Genomic DNA, 25,717 nt, shown 5'->3' on the forward strand with positions numbered 1-25,717 from the left:
CTGTAGCCTCCATGTTGAGTTTCTTTTCCAGTTATCTGTCTTTTTCAGAGAGTGCTGTATTAAAGTCACCAACTATAATTGTTGAGCCTGTGATTTCTTTATTCATCTTTTGGAGTGTTTGATTTATAAATTTCATGGGTCTCCCATTTGGCGCATATATATTTATTATGTTCACTCATTTTTGTTTCCTTCTCGGCCAATTTGAACTGAATTCTCCCCCTGGACTATGACTATCCACCTAATTTCTTCCACACCACAATCTGCCTCAGGTAAAAATCTGCTTTTTCTTCTTCTCCAAATTATGGCTACCCGCCACCCCCAGTCTCCAGGCTGTGAACTCAAGACAGCTAACATCACAGAGAGTTCTGGCGTGGGGTACTCCTTGTGTCTTGGATTATGTCCCCTTTAAGACATCAGCCTGGAGAAATTGCCACTCCCAGTGAAAGGGTGGGAGGAGATTTTCAGTTGGAACCTGCGAGCCCAGCTTCCCGAACCTAGAGCAACTTAGAGTGTTCTTATTTCGCTCTGTGAGTGGAATCACAAAAAAGGGGTACAGGAGACACCCTAGTACCCTAATTCTAATTTCAGGAATTCACCTCCCAGTTTCCTTCACCGTACCTCCCAATTTTCTGATCTGGCAGCAGGATCTACGGACAGGTGAGTCTTAACTAGTCTACATTTTCCCCAAGCCTGCACTTCCTCTAGTTCTCTAATGCATCCTTCCCCCACTATCATGACCCCAGTTCTACCTTACAAATCTGGCTAGACTGGAGTATGTACACTGGTACAGATAAAAGTTCTCGACACTTGGAATCCAGGACAGATAACACCCCCAGGAACAGTATGGGAGTAGTGATACCATGAGGGTAAACAAAGTTGGGGAGAAAAAGGGGAACCTATCACAATGATACACATATATAATTGTCCCCAGAGGGGGAGGAAAAACAGAAATGTGGGTGAAGGGAGACAGCAGATGGTGTAAGATATAAAAATAATAACAATAATAATGATAACGCAAGCATACTTTGTTCTAACCAATTGGCAGTTTGAGATGTTCATCTTCCCAAGACAATTGCTGAAGAGAAAACAGGTGCATGAGCAAATATGGTGAAGAAGGTAGATAGTGCCTGGCTATTAAAAGATATAGTATGGGGTCTTAAAGGCTTGCAGTTACACAAGCCACCATTCAGTAGTGAAGCAACAAGTCCACATGGAAGAAGCACACTGCTGGTGCAATCATGAGGAGTCAGGGACCAGGTAAAAGGCATCAGCAAACACACAATAAACAAAAATATATTGTTGAGAATGAGAGGGGCTGGGGCAGAGATCCAAAGCCGATCTGTAGAGAGTGGAACAATCTCCCCACAGAGGGGCCACAGGGAAGGGATGAGTCACCAGGGTGCAGTAAAGCATCAGTGAAACACACTATATTCCTCTGGTTCCTTGAGGCTTCCTCACCCCCCACTACCGTGACCCCAGTACTGCTTCTCAATTCATCTTAGACTGGAACATGTACACAGGTATAGAAAGGTATAGGAGCTCATGACACACAGAATCCAGGAACAGGAGTGGGAATAGTGATACCAGAAAGGTAGGGTGAAGAAGGGCAGAGGACGAGAGAAAGGGGAAACTGATTGCAATGATTGACACACAACCACACACCCCTCTCCAGGGGGAAGAACAACAGAAAACATGGGGGGAAGGGAGTCAGTGGTCGGTGTGAGAGATGAAAATAATAACAATGTACAATCTATCCGGGGCTATGAGGGTGGGGGGGGGGGGGAAGGGAGGGGAAAAAAAGAGCTGATACCAAGGGCTCAATAGAAAGAAAATGTCTAGAAAAGAATGAAGGCAACATATGTACAAATATGCCTGATTCAATTGATGTATGGATTGTGATAAGAGCTGTATGAGCCCCTAATAAAATGATAAAAAATACATATATAGTTTATCAAGGGTTCTCAAGGGTGGGAGTGTGGGAGAGGGAGGGAAAAAAAGAGGAGCTGATACCAAGAGCTCAAGTAGATAGAAAATGTTTTGAAAATGATGATGACAACATATGTTCTGAAGGAAAATGACCCAATAGAATATGCAAGTTATAGAACAATATTATTAAAATAATGTGAAGGTTAAATTTTGCTGAAGATCAGCCAACAATAGGTGCAGCAGTACATTGACAGGGAACTGCCAGAATTTCAGGCCAGATTCAGAAGAGGATGTGGAATAAGGGATATTGTTGCTTGTGGGATACAGAAAGATTTCTCCCAAGTTGTCCCCCTCAAATACATGCCAAACTTAGTTGCTTGCTACACATGATAAATGACTATGCACTTGGAGGTCAACGAAAGTACGTCAGAGGTTATTTTTTAAGGGTTATCAGCCTTCTAAAGCAATCAGACTACATAGTCTGTCCCACACTAAGCAGGGCCCACTCCCTTCTGATAAGGAGAGTAATAGATTGTTCCCAGGGAGGTCAAGCCCACTCAAGGGTGACCAAGGTTAGGCCCTCATCATGAATCTAGGGGCTGCCCTTTTTGCCACATGTATACCCCTAGTCCCTCCCCTTCCTAATATGTGTACACCCCTAGCTCCCCCCTTCCTGTTATGCTTATGCCTATTGTATATCCCTTTTCTGTGATGTGTATGCCTATTATGCAACCCCTTTCTGTGATGTATGTCTTTACCTGTAATTAGCGGGCATGCACACCCCCAAAGATATATAAGCTTTGGTTAGAAACAAATCGCTCTCTCCTGCCCTCCTGCCCTCCTCTCATCCCGCATCCTCACGTGGACCACTAAGAAGGGCTGAGGTGAGCATACTACCATGAAATGTTTCTGATTTCTTCATTTTACTCTCTCTCCTATCTCTATTATTCTCTATGACTTTACTATCATCTTTATATATATTTTAACTGTACAATTGTGCTTACTGAACCTGTGATAGTATGTGGGGCTGGCTTCCACCACAATTGCTAATGTCAGATGCATCTTACTCAAATCAGAGAATAGCAGAAATTTGTTTACTTGTGTTTTACTGACTATGCAAAGACATTTGACAGTGTTAGATTCGAACAAACTATGGATAGCCTTGAGAATTGTGAATCCCAGAACACTTCACTGTGCTCTTGCAGAACGTATATGTAGATGAAGAGGCAGATAAGGTGTGTGTCAAGGATGCAACTTCTCACCATACTTATTCAATTTGTGTGCTGAGCGAAATATCACCGAAGACTGACCCTATGAAGAATGGCATCAGGATTGGAGGAAGGCTTATTAACAACCTTTGTCATACAGATGACACAACTGTGCTTGCTGAAAGTGAGGAGGATTTGAAACAATTGCTGATGAAGATCCAGGATTGCAACCTGCAGTATAGATTACAACTCAATGTAAAGATGAAATCCTTTGATGGCTTAGTGGCTATGCATTGGGTTGCTAACTGCAAGGCCCACAGTTTAAACTACCATTCATTCCTTGGGAGAAAGACGGTACTACCTACTCCAGTAAAGAATTACTGTCTTGGAGACTCACCGGGAAGTGCTATCCTGTGTACTATAGGCTCACTATGAGTTGGCATTGACTCGACAGCAAATTAAAAAAAATTCATTTTATTGGGGATCCTTCAACTCTTATCACAATCCATTCATCCATCCCTTGTGTCAAGCATATTTGCACATTTGTTGCCGCCATCATTTTCAAAACATTTTCTTTCCACCTAAACCCTTGGTATCAGCTTCTCATTCTCACTCTCTCCCATGAACTCTCAATAATTTATGAAGTATTATTTTTTCATGTCTTACACTGATTGTAGTCTCCCTTCACCCACTTTTCTATTTTCTGTCCACCAGGGAGGGGGTTATTTGTAGATCATTGTGATCGGTTATCCCTTACTCCCCCAGCTTTCCCTTACCCTCCTGGTATGGCCGCTCTCATTATTGGTCCTGCGGGGTTTATTTGTCCTGGATTCCCCGTATTTCGAGCCCTTATCTGTACCCATGTACATGCTCTTGTCTAGCCAGATTTGTAAGGTAGAATTGGGTTCATTATAGTAGGGGGGAGGAACCATTAAAGAACTAGAGGAAAGTTGTATGTTTCATCAGTGCTACACTGCATCCCGACTGGCTCATCTCTTCCTTGTGACCCTTCTGTAAGGGGATGTCTTATTGTCTACAGATGGACTTTGGGTCTCCACTCCACAATCCCCCGAATTCACAATGAGATGATTTTTTTGTTCTGGGTCTTTGATACATCAGGATTGAGACCTCATGATCACACAGGCTGGTGTACTTCTATCCTGTGGACTTTGTTGCTTCTCAACTAGATGGCCACTTGTTTATCTTCAACCCTTTAAGACCCCAGGCTCTATATCTTTTGGTAGCTGGGCACCATCAGCTTTCTTCACCATGTTTGCTTATTTACCTACTTTGTGTTCAGTGTTTGTGTCTTGAAGGCGAGCATCACAGAATGTCAGGTTATTAGAGCTAAGTGTTCTTGCATTGAAAGAGTACTTGAGTAGAGGCCCAATGCCTATCTGCTATCTTAATACTAAACCTATAAATTAAGTACATAAATCTATTTCCCCATTGTCATATATAAATATAGTTACATATGTACATGCCTGTATTTAAACTTCTATAAATGACCTTTGCCTACTAGTTCTTTCCTCTAATTCCTTTTATTTTCTTGTTGTACCACTATCATGTTGTTGTTGTTTTGTTGCTTTGTTTTGTTCTGTCTTGTTTTTGTGCATATTATTGTTTCTGCATGTCTATCTAGATAATATTTGTGGGATAAACAATCTGGAGGAGAAAACAATGGATTGACAGTTCTGGAGAGACATGGGAGAGGGAGAAGTGGGGGAAAGGAAGTGGGTGCTAACCAACCCAGGGACAAGGGAACAACAAGTGATTTAAAATATAAAGTGAGGAGGGTGTAGGAGACCTGATAGGGTTTGATCAAGGGCAGTGTAACCGAGAGGAATTACTGAAACCCAAATGAAGACTGAACATGATAGTGTATTTTTTTCCTGAGTGTTTATGTTCACATATCACACAAGCCAATGCTTAAACATGGTGTGATAGGTTTATTGTGCCAATCTTGCCAATAAACACATGTGAGATCAATAAGGTCACAGTTTAATTGAAGGGCTAAGAGATAAATGGTTTGGTGAGCCTCGCCTTTCTGTCTATTGCTCTCTGATGGTTGGACCAGTGTGCAGCTGCCTTAGCTTGTTCTCTGCCTCAACTTATGAACTACACTACCTGAGGGTCACCCAACCCGTGGACTGTGTCACTATAGTTTGAAGTTCCTTTGAGATTTGTTTTGCACCACTGCTGGTTTATATATCACTTCAGCTGGGGACTGTCAGACCCTCTCACCTGGCTGACTGTTGGTGACCTGCCCTGCTGTTTGCGGCCTGTGGCCAGACTGCCTGTATTGCTCTACAGAAGACTCAGTTGTCTGCTTCCTTGACTTGCACCCAGCAGCTCTTGTGAGTTGAAGGACTGCCAGTATAATAACTGCCTCACAGAATGAGTTGAACTGAGCCCTCTGTACTGCTCTGTGGACTAATTAGCTGTTTATTTCTTCATGTTCTATCTATCTATCTATCTATCTATCTATCTATCTATCGATCTATCATCCATTTCTCAATCTAAAATCACAAGTGTTCTGGTTTTGTTTCTCTAGAGAACTCTGCTAGCACACATAGTAAAGAACTTGTGCAATCATCACCACGACCAATTTTAGAATATTTTCTTCACTTTTGGACTCATTATTATTAGCTTTCCATTTTCTCTCAACTCCTCCTACCATAACCCTAAGGAACTATTAATCTAACTACTGTCTCTATAGATTTCATATACTGAAAAACATAGGAAAACCACCCCCCAACATCCATAACAAAATAAAGTGGTGAACAACCTCAATCGAAAAGAAAACAAAAATAACAAAGCCCAAACCAATTTAAAAAGTGTCAAAAGGGTGAACATATGATAAGGTGCTAAAATTTTACCTAATTACATATGCCTTAATCCACTTTCCAATGCATTCTGTCTGGTATCAAGGTCATTCACACCCTGGTTTATAGGCAGAGAGGATTTATTGGAGGCTTAGTCCCAGTAGGGACTCTGCAAATAGATTTATTTTATTTATTTTTACTGCCATCCATAGGTTTCTGCAAATGAAGTGATCAGAATTTAAGCTCTAATACAGTACCTTCTTTCAGTTTAGGACTTTCATGTTTACAGTCTTTGGACTACACAGTTTGGTATGTTTCTTCCATGTGGATTTAGCAGATCCCTCACTTAGATGGCTGCTTGTTTTAAGACAAGCCTTTATGACTTCAGACACTGTTCTTTCTAATATCTGAGCACCATCTGATTTCTTCACCACGCTTTATTGTGGCACCCATGTTTTCAGTGATCTCTTCACAAAGATCCTACCTTTTTTGTTGCCAGCCACAGGTCCCTGCCTGGATGTAATGCTGCTTCCCAAAGCTGAAGATTGCCTAGTCACATGAGGCTAACTGACAAGTCACCCATTTGTCTCCACTCTTGTTGCTTTTTTTCAGCTTCTTCTAATTGATATTCAATCCACTTTTCTATCTGTTCCTCTGAAGCTCAGTGTTCAAGGATTATCCTCCATATCTGTTTCATTGAGTCTCTCATGTTTTCTTGTAGAGGCTCTGTGGAGTATGTGTACCTACTGAATCATCTTGTTGGTGATTTCCTCATGATGTCCTTTCCCAGGGACTGGTCTCTCCTGATAACATTTCCAAAGTACAGGAGATGAAGTCTCGCCTTCCTCACTTAGAAGGAGCGTTCTGGATGTACTTTCTCTAAGCAGATTTATTTGTTTGTTCTACAGGAACTACATGGTACTTTCAATATTCTTTGACATCGCTCTAATTCACATGCAGTTTCCAGCCCCCACCGCCCAACTGGCTCTCTTTATATTTGACAAGAAAGGCATATGAAAGAGGTTAATTGACTGATCTATGGACTATTAGGGGAAGAATCATCAGATCCTATCATTATCTCTTGTGAACCTGATTTCTTAGTCAGGGCTGTGTACAGTCGATTGGAAGAACTGGGTCAGGATAATGTTATGAATTGCTTTGTAGGTTATGGTAACAGATTTGTAACTCAAGTAATAAGATGTTACCAGACAGCTTTAAAAGCGAGATCTGACACTGTATGATACGTATTTTAAAAACATAAAACCATAAGACTGTCTTCTTCAGTTCCTTCTCAATACAACTTAAAAAAACCCATTTTATTGGGAACTTATACAGCTTTTATCACAATACATCCATCCATCCATTGTGTCAAGCACATTTGTAGATTCGTTGTCCTCATCATTTTCAAAACATTTTCTTTCTACTTCAGCCCTTGGGATCAGCTCCTCTTCCCCCTCCCTCTCCCACTTTCTTCACAAACCCACGATAATTTATAAATTGTTATTACTTTTTCATGTCTTACACTGACCATTGTCTCCCTTTATCCACTTTTCTGTTGTCTGTCCCCAGAGAGGGGGTTATTTGTAGACCATTGTGATTGGTTCCCCCTTTCCTGGCCCTCCCCTTCTCCTTCCCCTCCTGGTATCTCTGTTCTCATTGTTGGTCCTGAGGGGTTTATCTGTCCTGGATTCCCTGTGTTTTCAGCTCTTATCTCTACCCATGTATGTGCTCTGGTCTAGCCAGATTTTCTCATTACAACTTTCATGGCAATAATTTGCTCTTCATATATCCATTAGCCAATCCTGTGTGCAAAGTGGCTTGAATAGTATGTCGCATATTCTATTCTATATGTTTTTGCTTTTGCAGACAGTTCATCATACGCGCATGTGTGCAAATTGCTAGACGAGGAATAAAAAGAAAGTGGAGCCAAAGCATGGGTTTTAATTAACAGGTTTTATTGGCATAAATGACCTGACCAGGTGTTTAAATTAGAATGAGAGTAAAGGGTCAGGGTGAGGGGAGAATGAGGAGATAACAGCTGGAAGTAAGAAAGAGTAGAGAGGTCAGAATGAGGAGATAATAGCTGGAAGTAAGAAAGAGGAGAGCTAGAGAGAGGAAGAGACAGAAGGACAGACACATGGCCACAGGAGAGAGTGAAGAAAGTCACAGAGAAAGGGTGAACAAAGGAATCGCATGTTAATAAACTTTGGGGACAAAAATAAATTATTATATCTAAAAGAAACCTGCGCTGCCCCCAGATTGGCTGTGGCACCAGCAGAACAGTGAAGAGAGGGGGAGTTTCTGTGAGAAGTCTTGAGAAGGCGAAGGGTCACGTAATGCTCGGTGGGAACGGAAAAGGGGTTAGAGATGCTGGTCCAGTAGCGTTACTGCTGGCCCCTCTACAGATAACATTTCTTTGATCATTTGCAGTTGTCAACTAGTTTGGGTTAGTAGATTTTGGATGGGGCACTTAGTTGAAGATTTGAGACATCATGCTCTGTGACCTGTTGGATGACCCCTAAAACATCATGTGGAGATAGCTGCATCATGAAATGATGCAGAGGGAACACATGCAGTCGAGTTCACTACTGGCCAACGGTGGACATAGCTCATTGTCAGTCAATTTTGACCATAACAACCCTATTGGACAATGTATAACTGCATCTGTGGGAGTTCTGAGGATCTAAATGTTTATGGGAGCTGAAAGCTTCATCTTTCTCCTGTGGACTAGCTGGTGGGTTCAAACTGCTGACCTTGTGGTTAACAGGCTAACAAGTAATCCACTATGCCACCAGGGCTCCTTCATTGGACATGTAATCTGGGGGGGGGTGTTATAATTTTTTGCTATTTTATGACATTAAGGTAATGGGTGTGTTTGATAACATAGTACAATGTACATCATATTTACTAAATGCTTTTAAAAAAAGAAGATAGATTAAAGACAGTTAATTTAGTCCCTAATTATAGATTAGTGGACAACTCATTTTTGTTGGGCATGTCCATTTTTAAATGGGTAGGTGTAACTCTCAAGTTCATGGATAGCATGAATGATTTGCACTTGATTATTAACCTAAAGTTTGGTGGTTTGCATCAACCCAATGGAACCATGAAAGAAAGGCCTGGTTGTCTACTCTCATGAAGCAGTTTTAGCTCTGTAACTCTTTGAACTCAGAAAACACTTGTGCTGTCTCTCTGTGTGTGTGGGAAAGATCTATTTTTAATTTATTTGCCTCTGAAACTTCCGGGGTGAAGGAGAATATACTCCTTAGGATAATGCCAAACAAGGTAATATTAGCAACGAATTTATTTGTAGATGTCTCTGCAAGGAAATAATTGTGTAGTTCAAAATACCCTCACAGGTGTCCCTGTGGGATCATGTTTGATACTTTAAAAAGCAAGTAGTTGGTAAAAAGCTTATGAAAATTGCTCAGACTTATTAAATACAGAGATCATGTATTCTTGTGTTTGTTTTTTACTAACTGACCATTCATTTGAGTGCCTATTATGGGACCAGTACTTTGTTACATGCAGTAATATCATTGTTCCTGTCTCAAACCCGAGAATTAAAACAATTGGCTTATGGTTCAGAAAGGAGAGGAGGGAGTACAGGTAGTTATGGAGATAAGCATCCTTGTTCATAATTTAATCCTGTTGGAGGTGTAGATTGAGGCAAAATACTGCTTTCTTAGGTATTGTGTTCTTTGGGAGGGTTGTCTTTATGTTCCTTCTGAAAGAGAAAAAAAAATTAAGGATCCACTTTGTTCAGAAGGAAGAGACAGAAGTATGTTAGGAGAAGCCAAGAACAATCAGATGGGAAAACATGGCCTTTTATAAGCTTGTAATTTCCCAAAAACTCATGTTCTAAAAGCTTTGAATTTAAGTTTATTGAGAGTTTGGAAAGGTGGGACACAGAAGGAAATCCAAGGATTCTTATGAAAAATAGGTAGAAATAGAAAACTATTTCTATTAAAATAGTAAGTAAGTGTAGAAAAACTATTTCAATCTATTTTCATTAAGGGTGGATATTAAGAACAATAAGAGTGGGGAATGTCTTTGTTGCTTAGTAGATTGTCTGGCTCTGTGACTTACATTATAATTTTACCTTTCTAGGACTAATTTTTTCTCATTTGTAAAATAGGGTGGAATTTCTTGGAAGACCTAAAAAGTCTATGGGAGGCAGGCTTTGCCAATTTCTCAAATGATCAAGGCTCCTCCATTTGAAAAATAATCTTGTTCTAAGATGTATAATTCATTTGTCTATCCATCCATGGGTGCAACCAAGATTTTTCACCTATTCAGCCAATATCTTTTCAGCACCACCTACCATTGTTTGACTTTGCTGATGGAACTGCAGCCAAGAAGATACTACCTTTGCAGAATAAGGGAGCCCATAGACTTTATATAATCATTTTCTTATGGGGGCTATTAATGAGAAAGTGTAGGATATCATGGGAGTACACAATTTTAAGGCCACGCTTCTCCATTATTTTATTCATGAAATTTCATTTTATCATAATTTCTCAGTTACTCTGCTCTGTTCTCACATTTTCTGAAAATAACTTCACTAATAATGCCTTAATTGTTATCATATTTTAATCCTCATATTAATTGTTCTTTTCAAAATTTCATATTTTCAACCCTCTGTCTCCAGAGACATCCTCTGCTTTTCAAAATTTTGGAGGGTCTTTGGAGTTGAATAGGACATTGTTTTCAGTATTTGCTTCCATTTGTTATTGCCTCATTTTCAAAACAAAAGTTATAATAAACACAGGGACTCCAGGGCGGATGATCCCTTCAGGACCAGTGGTGTGAGTGGCAATACTGGGAGGGTAGAGGGAAAGTGGGTTGGAAAGAGGAAACAGATTACAAGGATCTACATGTGACCTCCTCCCTGGGGGATGGGCAACAGAAAAATGGGTGAAGGGAGATGTCGAACAGGGCAAGATATGACAAAATAATAATTTATAAATTATCAAGGGCTCATGAGGGAGTGGGGAGTGGGGAGGGCAGGGAAAAATGAGGAGCTGATGCCAGGGATTTAAGTGGAGAGCAAATGTTTTGAGAATGATGAGGGCAATGAATGTACAGATGTGCTTTACACAATTGATGTATGTATGGATTGTGATAAGAGTTGTATGAACCCTTAATACAACTATTAAAAACAAACAAACAAACAAAAGTTATAATAGTTACATTTATTGATGCTGTTGTTGCAATGGAAATGATGCTGACTAGTGGTGACTTTATATGTGCAGAGTAATACTGTTCCACAGAGGTTACAAAGCTGTGACATTTCAGGAAAAAATTGCCAAGCCTGTCTTCCCAGGTGCCTCTGGGTAGGTTTGAACTACCAACCTTTCAGGTAGTAGTGGTGCCCTTAACTATTTGTACCACTCAGTCCCGTATGTCTATGGTCAGGATGAGTATACCTAACCCTGAATCAAGATGTCATAGCATTGTGGACATTTAGCTCATTTAAGTGTGAATTTATCTTAACTGAAAAACTGAGATTATAATTTCCACAGCTGTAATCTGTCTCTCTCTTTTTCCTAAGAGCAATAAAGGACAAAAAAACAAATGCTCTGCATCCCAGTTTGGAATTTTGTGGAATATTCCTTCGATACAAATTTCTTTCTCTGCTCTTCTAGCTAGACACATTCCTAGATTTCAAGACCTAGTTTAAATGTCATCTTCTCAAAAACCATTGATTTTTCAACTCAGGTTGAGCTACTTTCTAATTCAGAAAGCCTCATTTATTTCTAGTAACACTTAATAGGCTGCAAGTTATTTATCTCCAAGTCTCTATTATTGGGCTTGAGTTGACCTCTTTTTGAATACCTAGTAACTAGCAGATAACTTGGTACATATGAGAGTGAACCATTAGGGTTTGAATTCTGACGTTACTTAAAGATTCACACATTTTTTGATGGCATCCTTGAAGGCCTGTTTTACCTGCTGGTTCCTTAGTGTATAAATAAAAGGGTTCAACATAGGGACAATGGAGGTAATGAGTAGCGCTACTCCCTTGTTGAATGTGCCCCCTTCTTTTGCTGTGGGTTTAACATAAATGAAAAAGCAGCTTCCATAAGACAGGGAGATGACGATCATGTGAGAAGAACAAGTGGAAAAGGCTTTTGTCCTTTGCTGAGCAGATGGGAGCTTCAAAATCGTCCTGATGATGAGTGTGTAGGAGATAATCACCAGCACGAGAGTGACCACCAGAGTCACAGATGCTACAAGAAAGACAACCTTCTCGGTGAGTCTTGTGTCTGAACAGGAGAGTTCCCGAAGGGGCTCAAAGTCACAGAAATAATGATTCAACCTGTTGGATGCACAAAAGTCCTGCTGGCTCATTAGGGTGATAGGTGGTATAATAACCATTAGCCCAGCTAGCCAGGAGCAGAGAACCAGCTGAGTGCAGACCCTACTGCTCACAATGGTCATGTAATGCAGGGGTTTGCAGATGGCTACATAACGATCATAGGACATGGCTGCTAGAAGATAAAACTCCGTTGCCCCAAGGAAGATGACAAAGAAATACTGGGCGAAGCAACCAGCAAAGCTGATGCTCTTGTTCCCCGTCGTGATGCTGATCAGGGCCCTGGGGATGAAGATGCTTGTGAAGGAAATTTCTAAGAAGGAGAAGTTCCGGAGAAAGAAGTACATAGGGGTCTGTAGGTGGGAGTCTAGTAAGGTGAGGATGAGGATGGTCAGATTTCCGATGATGCTGAGGAAATAGGTAAGGAATAGAAAGGTGAAAAGTGCCGCCTGGAGTGCAGGGACATCTGTTAGGCCCAGCAGGATGAATTCAGTCAACATAGTTCTATTTTTCATCGTTGATATTTTTTTGAGAGTCAGGATGAGAAAGAGAGGGCGATCAAAGGTGAAAAAGGAAGATACCATCTGACATTGATGAGCTCTGAGAAAACAAAAAGAGACAGACCATCAACTTTCTCTCTGCTAATATCACCAGACCAGTCACTAATTGGAATGATATTGGACCCTCCTGCTTCTGTTTGCTCCATGTGAGAAAGTTCTGCTCATTGTTTCCTCATGGCTCTCCACTAGCACAGGCAGGCTGTCCCATAATGATAGTGTGGAATGAATTAATCCAGGAATGCTTCCAGCATCTGTCTTCTAGACTAATTACTCATTTTCTTTCTTTGTCATTCATTTCCCTTTCTTCCCACTGAAATTCACTTATTGTCCTACTTTTAAAAATCTCATTCTTATTAGAATAATTTTGTTTTTGCTTATTTATCCCTGCCTTTTGGGGTTTATTTTTTAATATAATTTTAGAAATCTCTCATTTTTCTTCTAGTCCAACTTCCTAAATTTCCCCAATACCAAGAGGTGCTGGTTCCTCACTTCTACCAAAAGGACCCTCCATTCTTCTCTGCCTGTGGTGGTTTATTGGAATTCAAAGACATATAAATTAGATTGATGCCTATTTTTCCTTTGAGCTATTCTACATATCTGTTTAAAGGTCAGTATACATTGAACAGTAATTATTTACAATTACTCAAATGCACTCAAAATCGTTATATATGGAGTTTAGATTTGGCATAAAGATAGGAAGACTCTATTACATTACAAGTAAAATTTAGGAATGTAAGAATATTAAATCCATTAAATTACTGTGTCTATGAATCCACCAAATTAAGCATAAACTATTAGGTAGATATGTGGATATAATTTTTATTGCATTAAAAATTTTAAGAACATTATGTTCTAGACTTTTCAGTGATAACTAACCTGGTTTGTAGGGTTAATCAGGATCTAGACACCCTTTTTCTTTCAGGAAGGTTGTTTTGAGCAATTTCCCCCTTTGAAATAAATGTAATCAGCATAGATTCATGGAACAGGACATGCAAGAAACGAGTCATCATAATCTCTGTAGCTAAGCTGACAGTCCCATGTGGGAAACTTGTTATCTAGGACAGTGTGAGAACTTCCTCTTTGAATCAGAAAGAACATTTTCAAGTCTCTAGCAGGTTGGGAGCTCACGTGGTTAGCAAATCCTATTAGCTGGTGATGTTTGATTCAAGATTTTTCGTACTTGTTATTTTTATAAACATTTAAAATGAAGCAGTTTGCAGATATTTTTGACTATCATTTATTGTGCATTTTATATCATTTCCCAGTAAACACACAACATGTATATGTAACATGTATATTATATATAAAAAAGTTTTACAAGACATACCTTACTACTTGTAATATTATCTAATATTTTCTATTCCATTTTATTTAAATATTTTTCCAATATTGGTGGAAATTCGGTAAATTAATCTCATGATTTCCCTAGTTGGTTGCAGCTCCTAGTTGGAATCAGGGATCAAGGACTCTCACACCGTGACCCAGGTACCCTTATCCTCCTGTTACCAACCTGGAGTCTTCAGGGAGTGGTTGAGTATTCACATCCGCATTTATTTCAGGTTTCACACCCACAGGAAAGTAAAAGTGAATAAAGCTACCAGCAGACAACTGCTTCCTAACTTAACTTTATAACTAATTAGTCAAATAATTACATGGAAATTTGATTCTAAATATTCTTGTAGGTGAATAAAAATTAAGATCACAAAGTTATAAAATAACAACATTTATTGTATTTTCTATATTCTCTGATGCCAAATGTTATTCTATGTTATAAAAAAATGCACACAGGTTCAAGGTTTTTCTAGTAAGAAGTAATATGTTGTTTCTACCACATCTTACTGAGAGAAAGACAAAAATTTAGACTCCTCTGAAGATTTACAGTCTCAGAAACCCACAGAGGCAGGCCTATGCTGTTCTATTAGGTCAAAATTGACTCAATGTCGGGGAGTTTGGCTTTGACTTACCACCCTCATCACTTTAGTGGGGATTTGGTTATCGCTGCTATTCTATTACTTCACGCTGGTAACAATAAAGAGAAAGTTAAAAAAGGACTTTGAGGGAAGAAAAAGGAGTTTTATGAACTTAGTAGAATATGACTTTCTCCCTCACCTTCCCACATTATATTTAACCCAGAGTGATAGAAGTTATGCATATGATCTATTAAGAGGATGCTCTTGGGAATCAATGTGTGAAGAACACATTGCCTAGGGAATCTGTGCTTGTAACAGGCAAATGAGTGTCCTTAGTTGACAGCTTTGGGAATACACTTTAAACATAAGCTGAGGAAAGATGGTCCAAAGAGGTTTGCTTGTGGGTGAGGGCATAGGGTAATAAGAGAGCAACAGTTTTCAGAGAAAAGGAAAAGTGGAAAGTAAAAGGAAATAGAGGAAAGTACTAAGAGGCAAAGGGCATTTATAGTTGTCTAAGTACAGGCACGTACATATGTATGTAAATATATTTATATGTGTTCATGGGGAAATAGATCTCTGTGTATATATTTAAAGGTTTAGTATTAAGGTAGCAGATGGACCTTGGGTCCCTCCCCCCAAGTACTCCCTCACTGCAAGAACACTTTGTTCTATTAAACTGGCATTCTATTATACTCACCTTCCCGATACGATAGCTGAAGACAAAGCTGGTGCAAAAACAAATGTGGTGAAGAAAGCTAATGGTGCCTGCCAATCAAAAGATATAGTGTCTAGAATTTTAAAGGCCTGAAGATAAATAAGGGTCCATCTATCTGAGAAGCAACAAAGTCCACATGGAAGAAGCACAGCAGCCTGGGTGATCATGAGTTGTCAATAGGATCAGGTATCAGGCATCAAAGAACAAAAAATCATTACAATTTAAATGAGGGGGACTGTGGAGTGGAGCCTCAAACCCATCTGTAGGTAACTGGACATCCCTTAAAGAATGGTCTAGGGGAGGAGATGAGCCAGTGAGGGTGCAGTATAGCACCAATAAAACATACAACTTTCCTCTAGTTCTTTAATGTTTTCTCACCCCCACTATCATGATCCCAATTCTACCTTACAAATCCAGCTAGACCAAAGGATGTACATGGGTACAGCTCAGAGCTGGAAACACAGAGTATCCAGGACAGATAAACCCCTCAGCACCAACAATGAGAGTAGCGATACCAGAGAAGGGAAAGAGAGGGAGCAAGGGGGAACTGATCACAAGGTTCTACATATAACCCCCTCCCTGGAGGATGGACAACAGAAAAGTGGGTGAAGGGAGACAACAGACAGTGTAAGACATTAGAAAATAATAGTAATTTATAAATTATCAAGGGTTCGTGAGGGAGGGAGAGTGGGGGAGGGAGAGGGAAAATGAGGAACTGATATCAAGGGCTCAAGTAGAAAACAAATGTTTTGAGAATGATAATAGCCACAAATGTACAAAGGTACTTGACACAATTGGATGTATATATAGATTGTGATAAGAGTTGTACGAGCTCCCAATAAAATGATTTTAAAAAGCAAAGACTGGGGTCTTAAAGGCTTGGAGATAAACAAGTGGCCATCTAGCTCAGAAGCAACAAAACCCACATGGAAGAACACACCAGCCTGTGTGATCGAGTGGTCCTGAAGGGATCAGTTATCAGGCATCAAAGAACAAAAAATCATATCATTGACTGCACACCTCCATGATAGGATCGCTGAAGACAAATGGGTGCATAAGCAAATGTGGCGAAGAAAGCTGATGGTGCCCGGCTATCAAAAGAGATACTGTCTGGGGTCTTAAAGGCTTGAAGGTGAACAAGCGGCCATCTAGCTCAGAAGCAAAAAAGCCCACATAGAAGAAGCACACCAGCCAGTGCGATCACAAGGTGCTAAAGGGACCAGGTATAAGGCATCATGCAATATATATATATACCATATTGAATGAAGGGGGAAGAGCAGAGTGGAGACCCAAGGCTCAAGTGTCAGCCAATGGAGATCCCCTCATAGAGGGGTTTAGGAGAGGAGATGGGTCAGTCAGGGGGCGAGGTAGTACCGATGAAGAACACAGCTTTCCCCCAGATCCTGGATGCTTCCTCCCCCCAACTACCATGATCCGAATTCTACCTTGCAGGACTGGATAGGGCAGAGGTTGTACACTGGTGCATATGGGGGCTGGAGGCCAGGGAATCCAGGGTGGATGATACCTTCAGGACCAAGGGTGTGAGGGGCAATGCTGGGAGAGTGGAGGGTGAACGGGTTGGAAAGGGGGAACTGATTACAAGGATCCACATGTGACCTCCTCCCTGGGAGATGGATGGCAGAGAAGCAGGGAAAGGGAGGCTCCAGATAGGGCAAGATATGACAAAATAACTGTTGGGAACCGGACATAATCAGCCTGACAAGACAGACTCCATATTGCCTGCCCGGCAGCCTCAACCTTATCTTATCCTGACAAACACCAGATGGCCCACCTTTGTTTACTCCAGCACCAGACATTCCAACCGTAGATTTGTGTCTGCCTACCTTGTGTGCTCTACAGCCCCTCCCTTCCTTTTTTTACCTTCCCTTGGAATTCCTTTGTTTGCCTCACCCTTTAAAAAGAGGCTTGTGTAGCAATAAACAGAGACCTTGACAAAAATCTGCTTGGTCTCGCTCCTCTCTCTCGCCCGTTTCTCTTTCAGGCTGGATCCCCCTCGTAACCTCTCGAATAACTGAGTCCCGCTGGCCAGGGGCAAATAACAATGTATAAATTACCAAGGGCACATGAGGGAGTGGGGAGCGGGGAGGGAGGGGAAAAAAGAAAAGAGGACCTGATGCAAAGGGCTTAAGTAGAGAGCAAATGCTTTGAGAATGATTGGGGCAGGGAATGTGCAGATGTGCTTTATACAATTGATGTATGTATATGTATGGATTGTGATAAGAGTTGTATGAGCCCCTAATAAAATGTAAAAAAAGAAAAGGAAAAAAATGATTAGGACAAAGAATGTACAGATGTGCTTTATACAATTGATGTATGTATATGTATGGATTGTGATAAGAGTTGTATGAGCCCCTAATAAAATGTTTAATAAAAAAATAAAAAGCAAAGAAAAGGAATAATATGAGTTCACACAATTGTCTTCCATAGTGAACAGTGTTGCTGGACTAAACTGTGGATAGAAAGGATAGCAATTTTGGTAGAATTATTTGCAGGTTATTAAAGGTTTGAGCAGTCTAATTATTAAAGTATCACTGGCCTGGTTTTAAATTGTCCTTTTATAGACTATTGACTAAGACAGTTAAGCAATGATTTTTATATTTAAGAGGATACATGCAGAATAAATTAAAAATAGATAAATGTAGAATGCTCAGACTGAGGTAGGTATGGGAATCCATATTCACCTATGGCCACTTATGAAAGAACACTTGCAAATTTGCATGGAAGAATTTGTTGAGCCTTGGAAGACTTCTATTTGCATAAAAGGATAATTCACAGTAGTTCTTTTTTCTCCCCCAACTGTTTTATTGGCAAGTAATTTACATATCACATAATTCAATAGTTCAAACATTCAATCATATCAAGGAGAATTGTGATTATCCCTCATCAATTTTAGAACATATCCCCAGCACCATCCATGGACCTCCCTGGCTGTCTAATTATATCAGTAATTTTGTACGCAAAGCGGTACATTGTTTTGCATAAAACTTGTTGTTTTATATTGTAGGCCTGTGATTCTTAAGAAATTACTCATTTTAACTTCTCTAGTAGACATTCCAGGTATGATAAATTTTAATACACATTTAACATTTACCCTGAGTCACACTTGGGATTACCCCCAGGGAGGTTAAATTGCTTTTAAGACGAGTTGTGCAATCATAATCAGCTCTAGGCCTCCCTGCCCCCACCTGTCTTCATTATTTACTCCCAAAATCCCCTTTCCAACTCTATCATCCACCCCAGCCCTGTATGTCCTATATTTTCTGTATCAGTTATTATCGTTATGCATCCACTCCTCTGTGCTTCACAGCTGGAGGTCAACAGAAAAGAATAAAAGCAAAATTGTGGTAAGATAGTAAGAATAAAAGCATAATAGTATATAGACAAAAATACAAATCATCTGTAAGAAGGTAAAGACTCCCAACAATATTTAAAAAGCCAGGGGAGAAATTCCTCACAGCAGTTCTTTTATTGGGTTGAGTCTATTTCTTATAGGGTACAAGGACCAGAAAATGAAATGCTACTTTAAGGAACAAAATGCCCAATTGGGAGCACTATATATACTATCTGATTCTTTACAAATGAATTTCTCAAACATAATTCCGCACAACAATGCTGAAAACCAGAAAAATAATGTGGAATAGCCAAATGAGCGCAATTAGCAACTAAGTCTTGAAAGGAAGTGGTGTTAACAAACCCAGGGACAAGGGAACAACATGGGATCCAAATTGGTGGTGAGGGGGGAGTGGCAGGCCTGGTAGGGAATGATCAAGGGTAAGGTTACGTAAAGAAGAGGTATAGCTGTAACCCAGGTGGGGACGGAGTATGATAGTGGGGTAGGAGGAAAGTCAAGAGAAATAGAGGAAAGAGCTAGGAGGCAAAGGGCATTTATAGAGGTCTAGAAAAGACATGTACATGCAAATATATATATGAGGATGTGGAAATAGATCTATATGTCTATATTTATAGGTTTAATATTAAGGTAGCAGAAGGTCCTTGGGCCTCTACTCAAGCACTCCCTGAATACATGAATACTTTCTTCTATTAAATTGGCATTCAATGACGCTCACCCTCCCAACACAACTGCTGAAGTCAAAGCGGGTGAACAAGTAAATGTGGAGAAGAAAGCTGATGGTGCCCAGCTATCCAAAGAGATAGTGTCTGGGGTCTTAAAGGCTTGAAGATAAAAAAACGGCAATTTAGCTCACAACAAAACTCACATGGAAGAACACACCAGCTTGTGTGATCACGTGGTCCTGAAGAGATCAGTTATTAGGCATCAAAGAACAAAAAGTCATATCATTGGCTGCACATCTGCATATGATCGCCGAGGACAAACGGGTGCATAAGCAAATGTGGCAAAGAAAGCTGATATTGCCAAGCTATCCAAAGAGATAGTGTCTGTGGTCTTAAAGGCTTGAAGGTGAACAAGTGGCCATCTAGCTCAGAAGCAACAAAACCCACATGGAAGAAGCACACCAGCTTGTGCGATTACGAGGTGCCAAAGGTATCAGGTATAAGGCTTCATAAAAAAAAAATCTTACCATAGTGAATGAAGGGGGAAGTGCAGAGTGGAGACCCAAAGCCTATTTGTTGGCCACTGGGGATCCCCTCACAGAGTGGTCTAGGGGAGGAGATGAGTCAGTCAGGGTATGATGTAGCACTGATGAAGAATATAGCTTTACCCCAGATCCTGGATGCTTCCCCCTTCTCCCCCCCAGCTACCATGATCCGAATTCTACCTTGCAAGACTGGATAGAGCAGAGGTTGTACAATGGTGTATATAGGAGCTGGAGGCACAGGGAATCCAGGGTGGATGATACCAACAGGACCAGGGGTGTGAGGGGTGATACTGGGAGAGTAGAGTGTGAGTGGGTTGGAAAGGGGGAACCTATTACAGGGAGCTTCATGTGACCCTCTTCCTGGGGGACAGACAACAGAGAAGAGGGTGAAGGGAGACGCCGGATAGGGCAAGATATGACAAAATAATAATCTATAAATTATCAAGGGCTCATGAGGGAGGAGGGAGCAGGGAGGGAGGGGAAAAAAAGAGGACCTGAGCCAAGGGCTTAAGTGGAGAGCAAATGCTTTGAAAATGATTAGGGCAAATAATGTACAGATGTGCTTTATACAATTGATGGATGTATATGTATGGATTGTGATAAGAGTTGTATGAGACCCTAATAAAATGTTTTAAAAAAGGCATTCCAATGTAATGCAGAAATAATGAAATAATATAAAGAATAAAACACAAGTATAAATTTTCTTAAGATAATTGAAAAAATGGTGTTAGAAGCACATTGACACTACCAGAAATCCATGTTGGAGTTAGAAAAGGAAGGGAGGGGACTTCTGGGAAAATGACAACAGAGTAACACATATCAGAGGGACTCTGAAGAATTCAGTGCAGAAGAGTTGCTTAAAGGGAAATTCAACACTGTTGGAATGTAGGAAGAGCATCGTAGATATAAGTAGGCACAGACCCAAAATGTTTTGAGGGGCTGGGGGCTTTTGGCATACCACAGTGGAGGCCGGCTAGTGCCTGACCTTAGGCCTGCCACTGTCTCTGCCAGAGCCAGGACCATTTGGAGCCCCTGTGGTGACTCAATGTCAAGACAGCCAGAGTTTGCCACCGCATGCCTCAGGGAAGGGACTAAACCGTTACAGCTCCATGGGCAGGCATCGGGGCTCAGCTACATTGTTACTTTTGTTTCCCTCTCTTCTCTCTATCCCCTCACAGTCAGGGAGGGCTGCGCAGGGGCTTTTTCTCAACACATCCCAGCTTGCGACTGCTGCCTCAGGGAAGGGACTAAACACTTGCCGCTCCACGTGCAGGGATCGGGGCTCAGCTACATTATTACTTTTGTTTCCCTCTCTTCTCTATATACCGGCACAATCTCAGTGGGCTTACTATTTAAGTTTTTTTTTCCTCCTCTTTGTCTCTTTCCTGTTCTCTCACACTCCATTGCTGACCTCCAGACCACTCCCCTTAACTTAGGGCTTTTATGCCTGCGCCAAACCCAGCTAGGTGAACTCCACCTTGTGCAGCTAGGCTGAGGATGGAGAAAGCCCAGCTGACCTCAACCAGGGGATACTCTGCCTACCTTCTTACAGGGGAATAACTGCCTGTGTGCCTGGGGACCTAAAGCAGCTCAGCCAACACTCTTCAACATTCCGATATGCTGCAGGAACCTCTGCTCAACCTCTGCAGCACCAAAGAAGGCAACCAATCAACCTTCTGGGGCACTCCCCTGAGTGGGAAGCCACAGGAGGATAAAGTGGTAGTTTAATTCCATAGTGAAATTAGGTGTAGGAAGCTCAAAGAAGCATTCCTATAAGTCTCCTAGATAGAGCCAGTGCTGTTCGACTCCCTGGAAAATGGCACCTGGCTCCTCTAAAACAATGCAACAAAATCAGCCATCACCCTAAATTACCACAATGAAAAAACAGTAGAAACAAAAGGCAATAGCAGAAGAGGTCCTGATCCTAACAACGTGCATAGAAGAAGCATACATTGAGCTGCCACAGAAAGAAATTTTCAGAGTGCTGCTTGGAGTCATACAGGATATAAAGGAAACAATACAGAAAAAGGATGAAATGATAGAGAAGATAAAGTCCATATACAAAAGCTTAGGGAGGAGATAACAAAAACCAATAACAGACTCATGGACCTAGAGAATCGACTGGAGGAAGCACCAGTGACTAGGAGGACAGTCAAGCCGACTTTAAAAACTGCGAACAAAAGTCTAATAAGATCATCAGAGAAGCTGAAGAAAACCTAAGAGCTATGTCTGATACTATGAAGAGGAACAACATTAGAATTATTGGATTACCAGAGGAAGACACAACAAAGAGGTCTTCTGCAACAACAGTAAGAGAATTCTTGGAGGAAAACTTCCTCCAAGAATGAAAACCAAGAAACCATTCAGGAGGCTGAAAGAACATGAGCTAGACTGAATCCCAAGAAGTCATCAGGCACATAATTGTTAAACTATCCAACTTTGAGGAAAAGGAGAAAATCATGAGAGCAGCTAGGGAAAAACAAATAATACCATATGAAGATTCCCAAATAAGAATATGCTCAGACCTTTCTGCAGAAACTATTAAGGAGAGAGTGGAGTAACATATTCCAAAAATTGAAGGAAAACAACGCAAACTCAAGAATACTCTATGCATCCAAATCATTGATCAAGATAGATGGAGCAGTAAAAGTCTTCCCAGACAAGGAAAAACTCAAAGAATATGTTAGAAGAAAACCAGCCTTACAAAAGATCTTTGCCGACCCAGTATGGGCAGAAGAACATCACTCCCCAAGCATAAATAAGAGACGACCACATAGAACAACCTCACCCAGAGGGCACCAAAGAGAAAAATAGACCCCAAGATAGCATTGGTTTAAGGATGGAAAGAAGTCTAGAATGATAGACACTCACATGCCAGCACACTAATGAGGAAGGAAAGTAGGAAAATGCCCAACACAAAAAGTATAAGATGATATCACAGAGTCTGCAGATGGAGATAATAACCCTGAATATCAATGGCCTGACCTCAGGCATTAGAAGACTGAGACTAGCAGATTGGCTTAGAAAACACAACCCATCTCAGAAGCAAAAAAGCCCACATGGAAGAAGCACACCAGCCAGTGCGATCACGAGGTGCCCAAGGGACCAGGTATAAGGCATCATGCAAAAAAAAGAAAAAAGAATATGTGTGTATATATATATATACCATATTGAATGAAGGGGGAAGTGCAGAGTGGAGACCCAAGGCCCAAGTGTCGGCCACTGGAGATCCCCTCATAGAGGGGTTTAGGAGAGGAGACGGGTCAGTCAGGGTGCGAGGTAGTACCGATGAAGAGCACAGCTTTCCCCCAGATCCTGGATGCTTCCTCCCCCCAACTACCATGATCCAAATTCTACCTTGCAGGGCTGGATAGGGCAGAGGTTGTACACTGGTACACATGAGGGCTGGAGGCACAGGGAATCCTGGGTGGATGATACCTTCAGGACCAAGGGTGTGAGGGGCGATGCTGGGAGAGTGGAGGGTGAGTGGGTTGGAGTGGGGGAACTGATTACAGGGATCCACATGTGACCTCCTCCCTGGGAGATGGACGGCAGAGAAGGGGGGGAAGAAAGACTCTGGATAGAGCAAGATATGACAAAATAACAATGTATAAATTACAAAGGGCACACGAGGGAGGGGGGAGCGGGGAGGGAGGGGAAAAAAAAGAGGACCTGATGCAAAGGGCTTAAGTGGAGAGCAAATGCTTTGAGAATGACTATGGCGGGGAATGTGCGGATGTGCTTTATACAATTGATGTATGTATATGTATGGATTGTGATAAGAGTTGTATGAGTCCCTAATAAAATGTAAAAAAAGAAAAGGAAAAAAAGAAAGAAAAGAAAATGATTAGGGCAAAGAATGTACAGATGTGCTTTATACAATTGATGTATGTATATGTATGAACTGTGATAAGAGTTGTATGAGCCCCTAATAAAACATTTAAAAGAAAAAAAAAAAGAAAATAAAACACAACCCATCAATCTGCTGCGTACAGGAAACACATCTCAAGGCTACAGAGAAAAATAGGCTGAGAATCAAAGGCTGGAGAAAGGCATAACAAGGAAACAGCAATTCCAAATAAGCAGGGGTTGCAATCCTAATCTTGGCTAAAATTGATCTCAAAGTGCAAACCATAAAAAGTGATTAGGAGTAATATTATATAATGCTCAACGGAATGGTAGACAAAGAACCACTAAGCACTGTAAACATATATTCCCTGAATGAGAGAACCTCAGAATACGTCAACCAAACACTCCAAAAGATGAAAAATGAAATCACAACCTCAACAGTTATAGTGAGTGACTTCAATACACCGCTCTCTGAGAAATATAGATCACAGGAAAAGAAATTCAACAAGGAGCCTAGAGATTGGGGCCTCGTAAAATTCTTATCACAATCCACACATAAATCCATTGTGTCAAGCACATATGTACATTTGTTGCCATCATCATTCTCAAAATATTCTCCTTCTACTTGAGCCCTAAATATCAGCTATTTATTTTCCCCCTCCATCCCCATTACCCCCTACCTCATGAACCCTTCATAATTAATAAATTATTATTATTTTGTCACATGTTACACGTCCGGAGTCTCCCCCCGCCCCCCTCTCTGCCATCCATTTCACAGGGAGGAGACCATACACAGATTCTTATAATTGATTCCCCCTTTCTACTGCATATTCCCTCCACCCTCCAGGCATCACCACTCTCACCACCGGTCCTGAAGGAGTCATCTGTGCTGGATTCCCCTCATTTCCAGTTGCTATCTGTACTAATGTACATCCTCTGGTCTGGCCAGATTTGTAAGGTAGAATTGGGATCATGATAGTGGTGGGTAGGAAGCATTTAAGAACTAGAGGAAAGTTATGTTTCCTCATTGCTATCCTGCACCCTGACTGGTTCATCTCCTCCCCACAATCCTTCAGTAAGGGGGTGTCCTGGTTGGCTCCCAATGGGTTTTGAGTCTCCATTTTGCACTCACCCACATTTTCAATGATATGATTTTTGTTCCTTAATGCTTGATACCTGATCCCTTCGACAGCTTGTGGTCACACAGGCTGGTGTATTCCATGTGGGCATTGTTGCTTCTGAACTAGATGGCCACTTGTTTATCTTCGAACCTTTAAGACCCCAGATGCTATATCTTTTGATAGCCAGCCACTATCAGCGTTCTTCATTTTTTTATGCACACATTTTTCTTCAGCAATCATGTCAGAAGGTGTGCATCCTGGAATTCCAATTTAATAGAACAACATGTTCTTGCGTTGAGTAAGTGCTTGGGTGGAGGCCCAATGTCCATCTGCTGCCTTAATTCTAAACCCATAAATATATGCACGTAGATCTGTTTTCCCACACTGTTATATAAATAGATTTACATATATACATTCCAGTCCTTAGACCTCTATAAATACCCTTTGTCATTGAATTCTTTCCTCTATTTCCTTTTACTTTCCTCTTGTCCCATTATCATGCTCAGCCTTCATTTGGGTTTCAGTTATTTCTTTCGGTTACCTTGCCCTTGCTGAATCCCTACCAGGCCACTCACACCCTCCTTGTCACTGATTTTGGATAAACTGTTGCTCCCTGGGTTGGTCAGCACCACCTCCTTACCCCTGCCTCCCCCTCTCCCGTGTCCCCCCAGAACCATTGGTCCCGTTGTTTTTTCCTCCAGACT

General features: G+C 41.0%; 1 protein-coding gene across 1 annotated transcript; it reads right to left on the bottom strand.

Annotated features, from left to right (window-relative positions):
• Window positions 1-11,863: 11,863 nt before the first annotated feature.
• Window positions 11,864-12,796, bottom strand: LOC142450890 (olfactory receptor 2AP1-like). The gene has a single exon (XM_075552825.1). It carries the CDS (start codon window positions 12,791-12,793, stop codon window positions 11,864-11,866), a length of 930 nt encoding a protein of 309 aa, XP_075408940.1. The 5' UTR covers window positions 12,794-12,796.
• Between the last annotated feature and the right edge of the window lie 12,921 nt (window positions 12,797-25,717).

Source organism: Tenrec ecaudatus, chromosome 6, assembly GCF_050624435.1.
Source record: "Tenrec ecaudatus isolate mTenEca1 chromosome 6, mTenEca1.hap1, whole genome shotgun sequence".
Taxonomy (NCBI): Eukaryota; Metazoa; Chordata; class Mammalia; order Afrosoricida; family Tenrecidae; genus Tenrec; species Tenrec ecaudatus.

Bases quoted from the DNA above. Each gene is read 5' to 3' on its own strand.
- LOC142450890 (XM_075552825.1), bottom strand. From the start codon at position 12,793: ATGAAAAATAGAACTATGTTGACTGAATTCATCCTGCTGGGCCTAACA.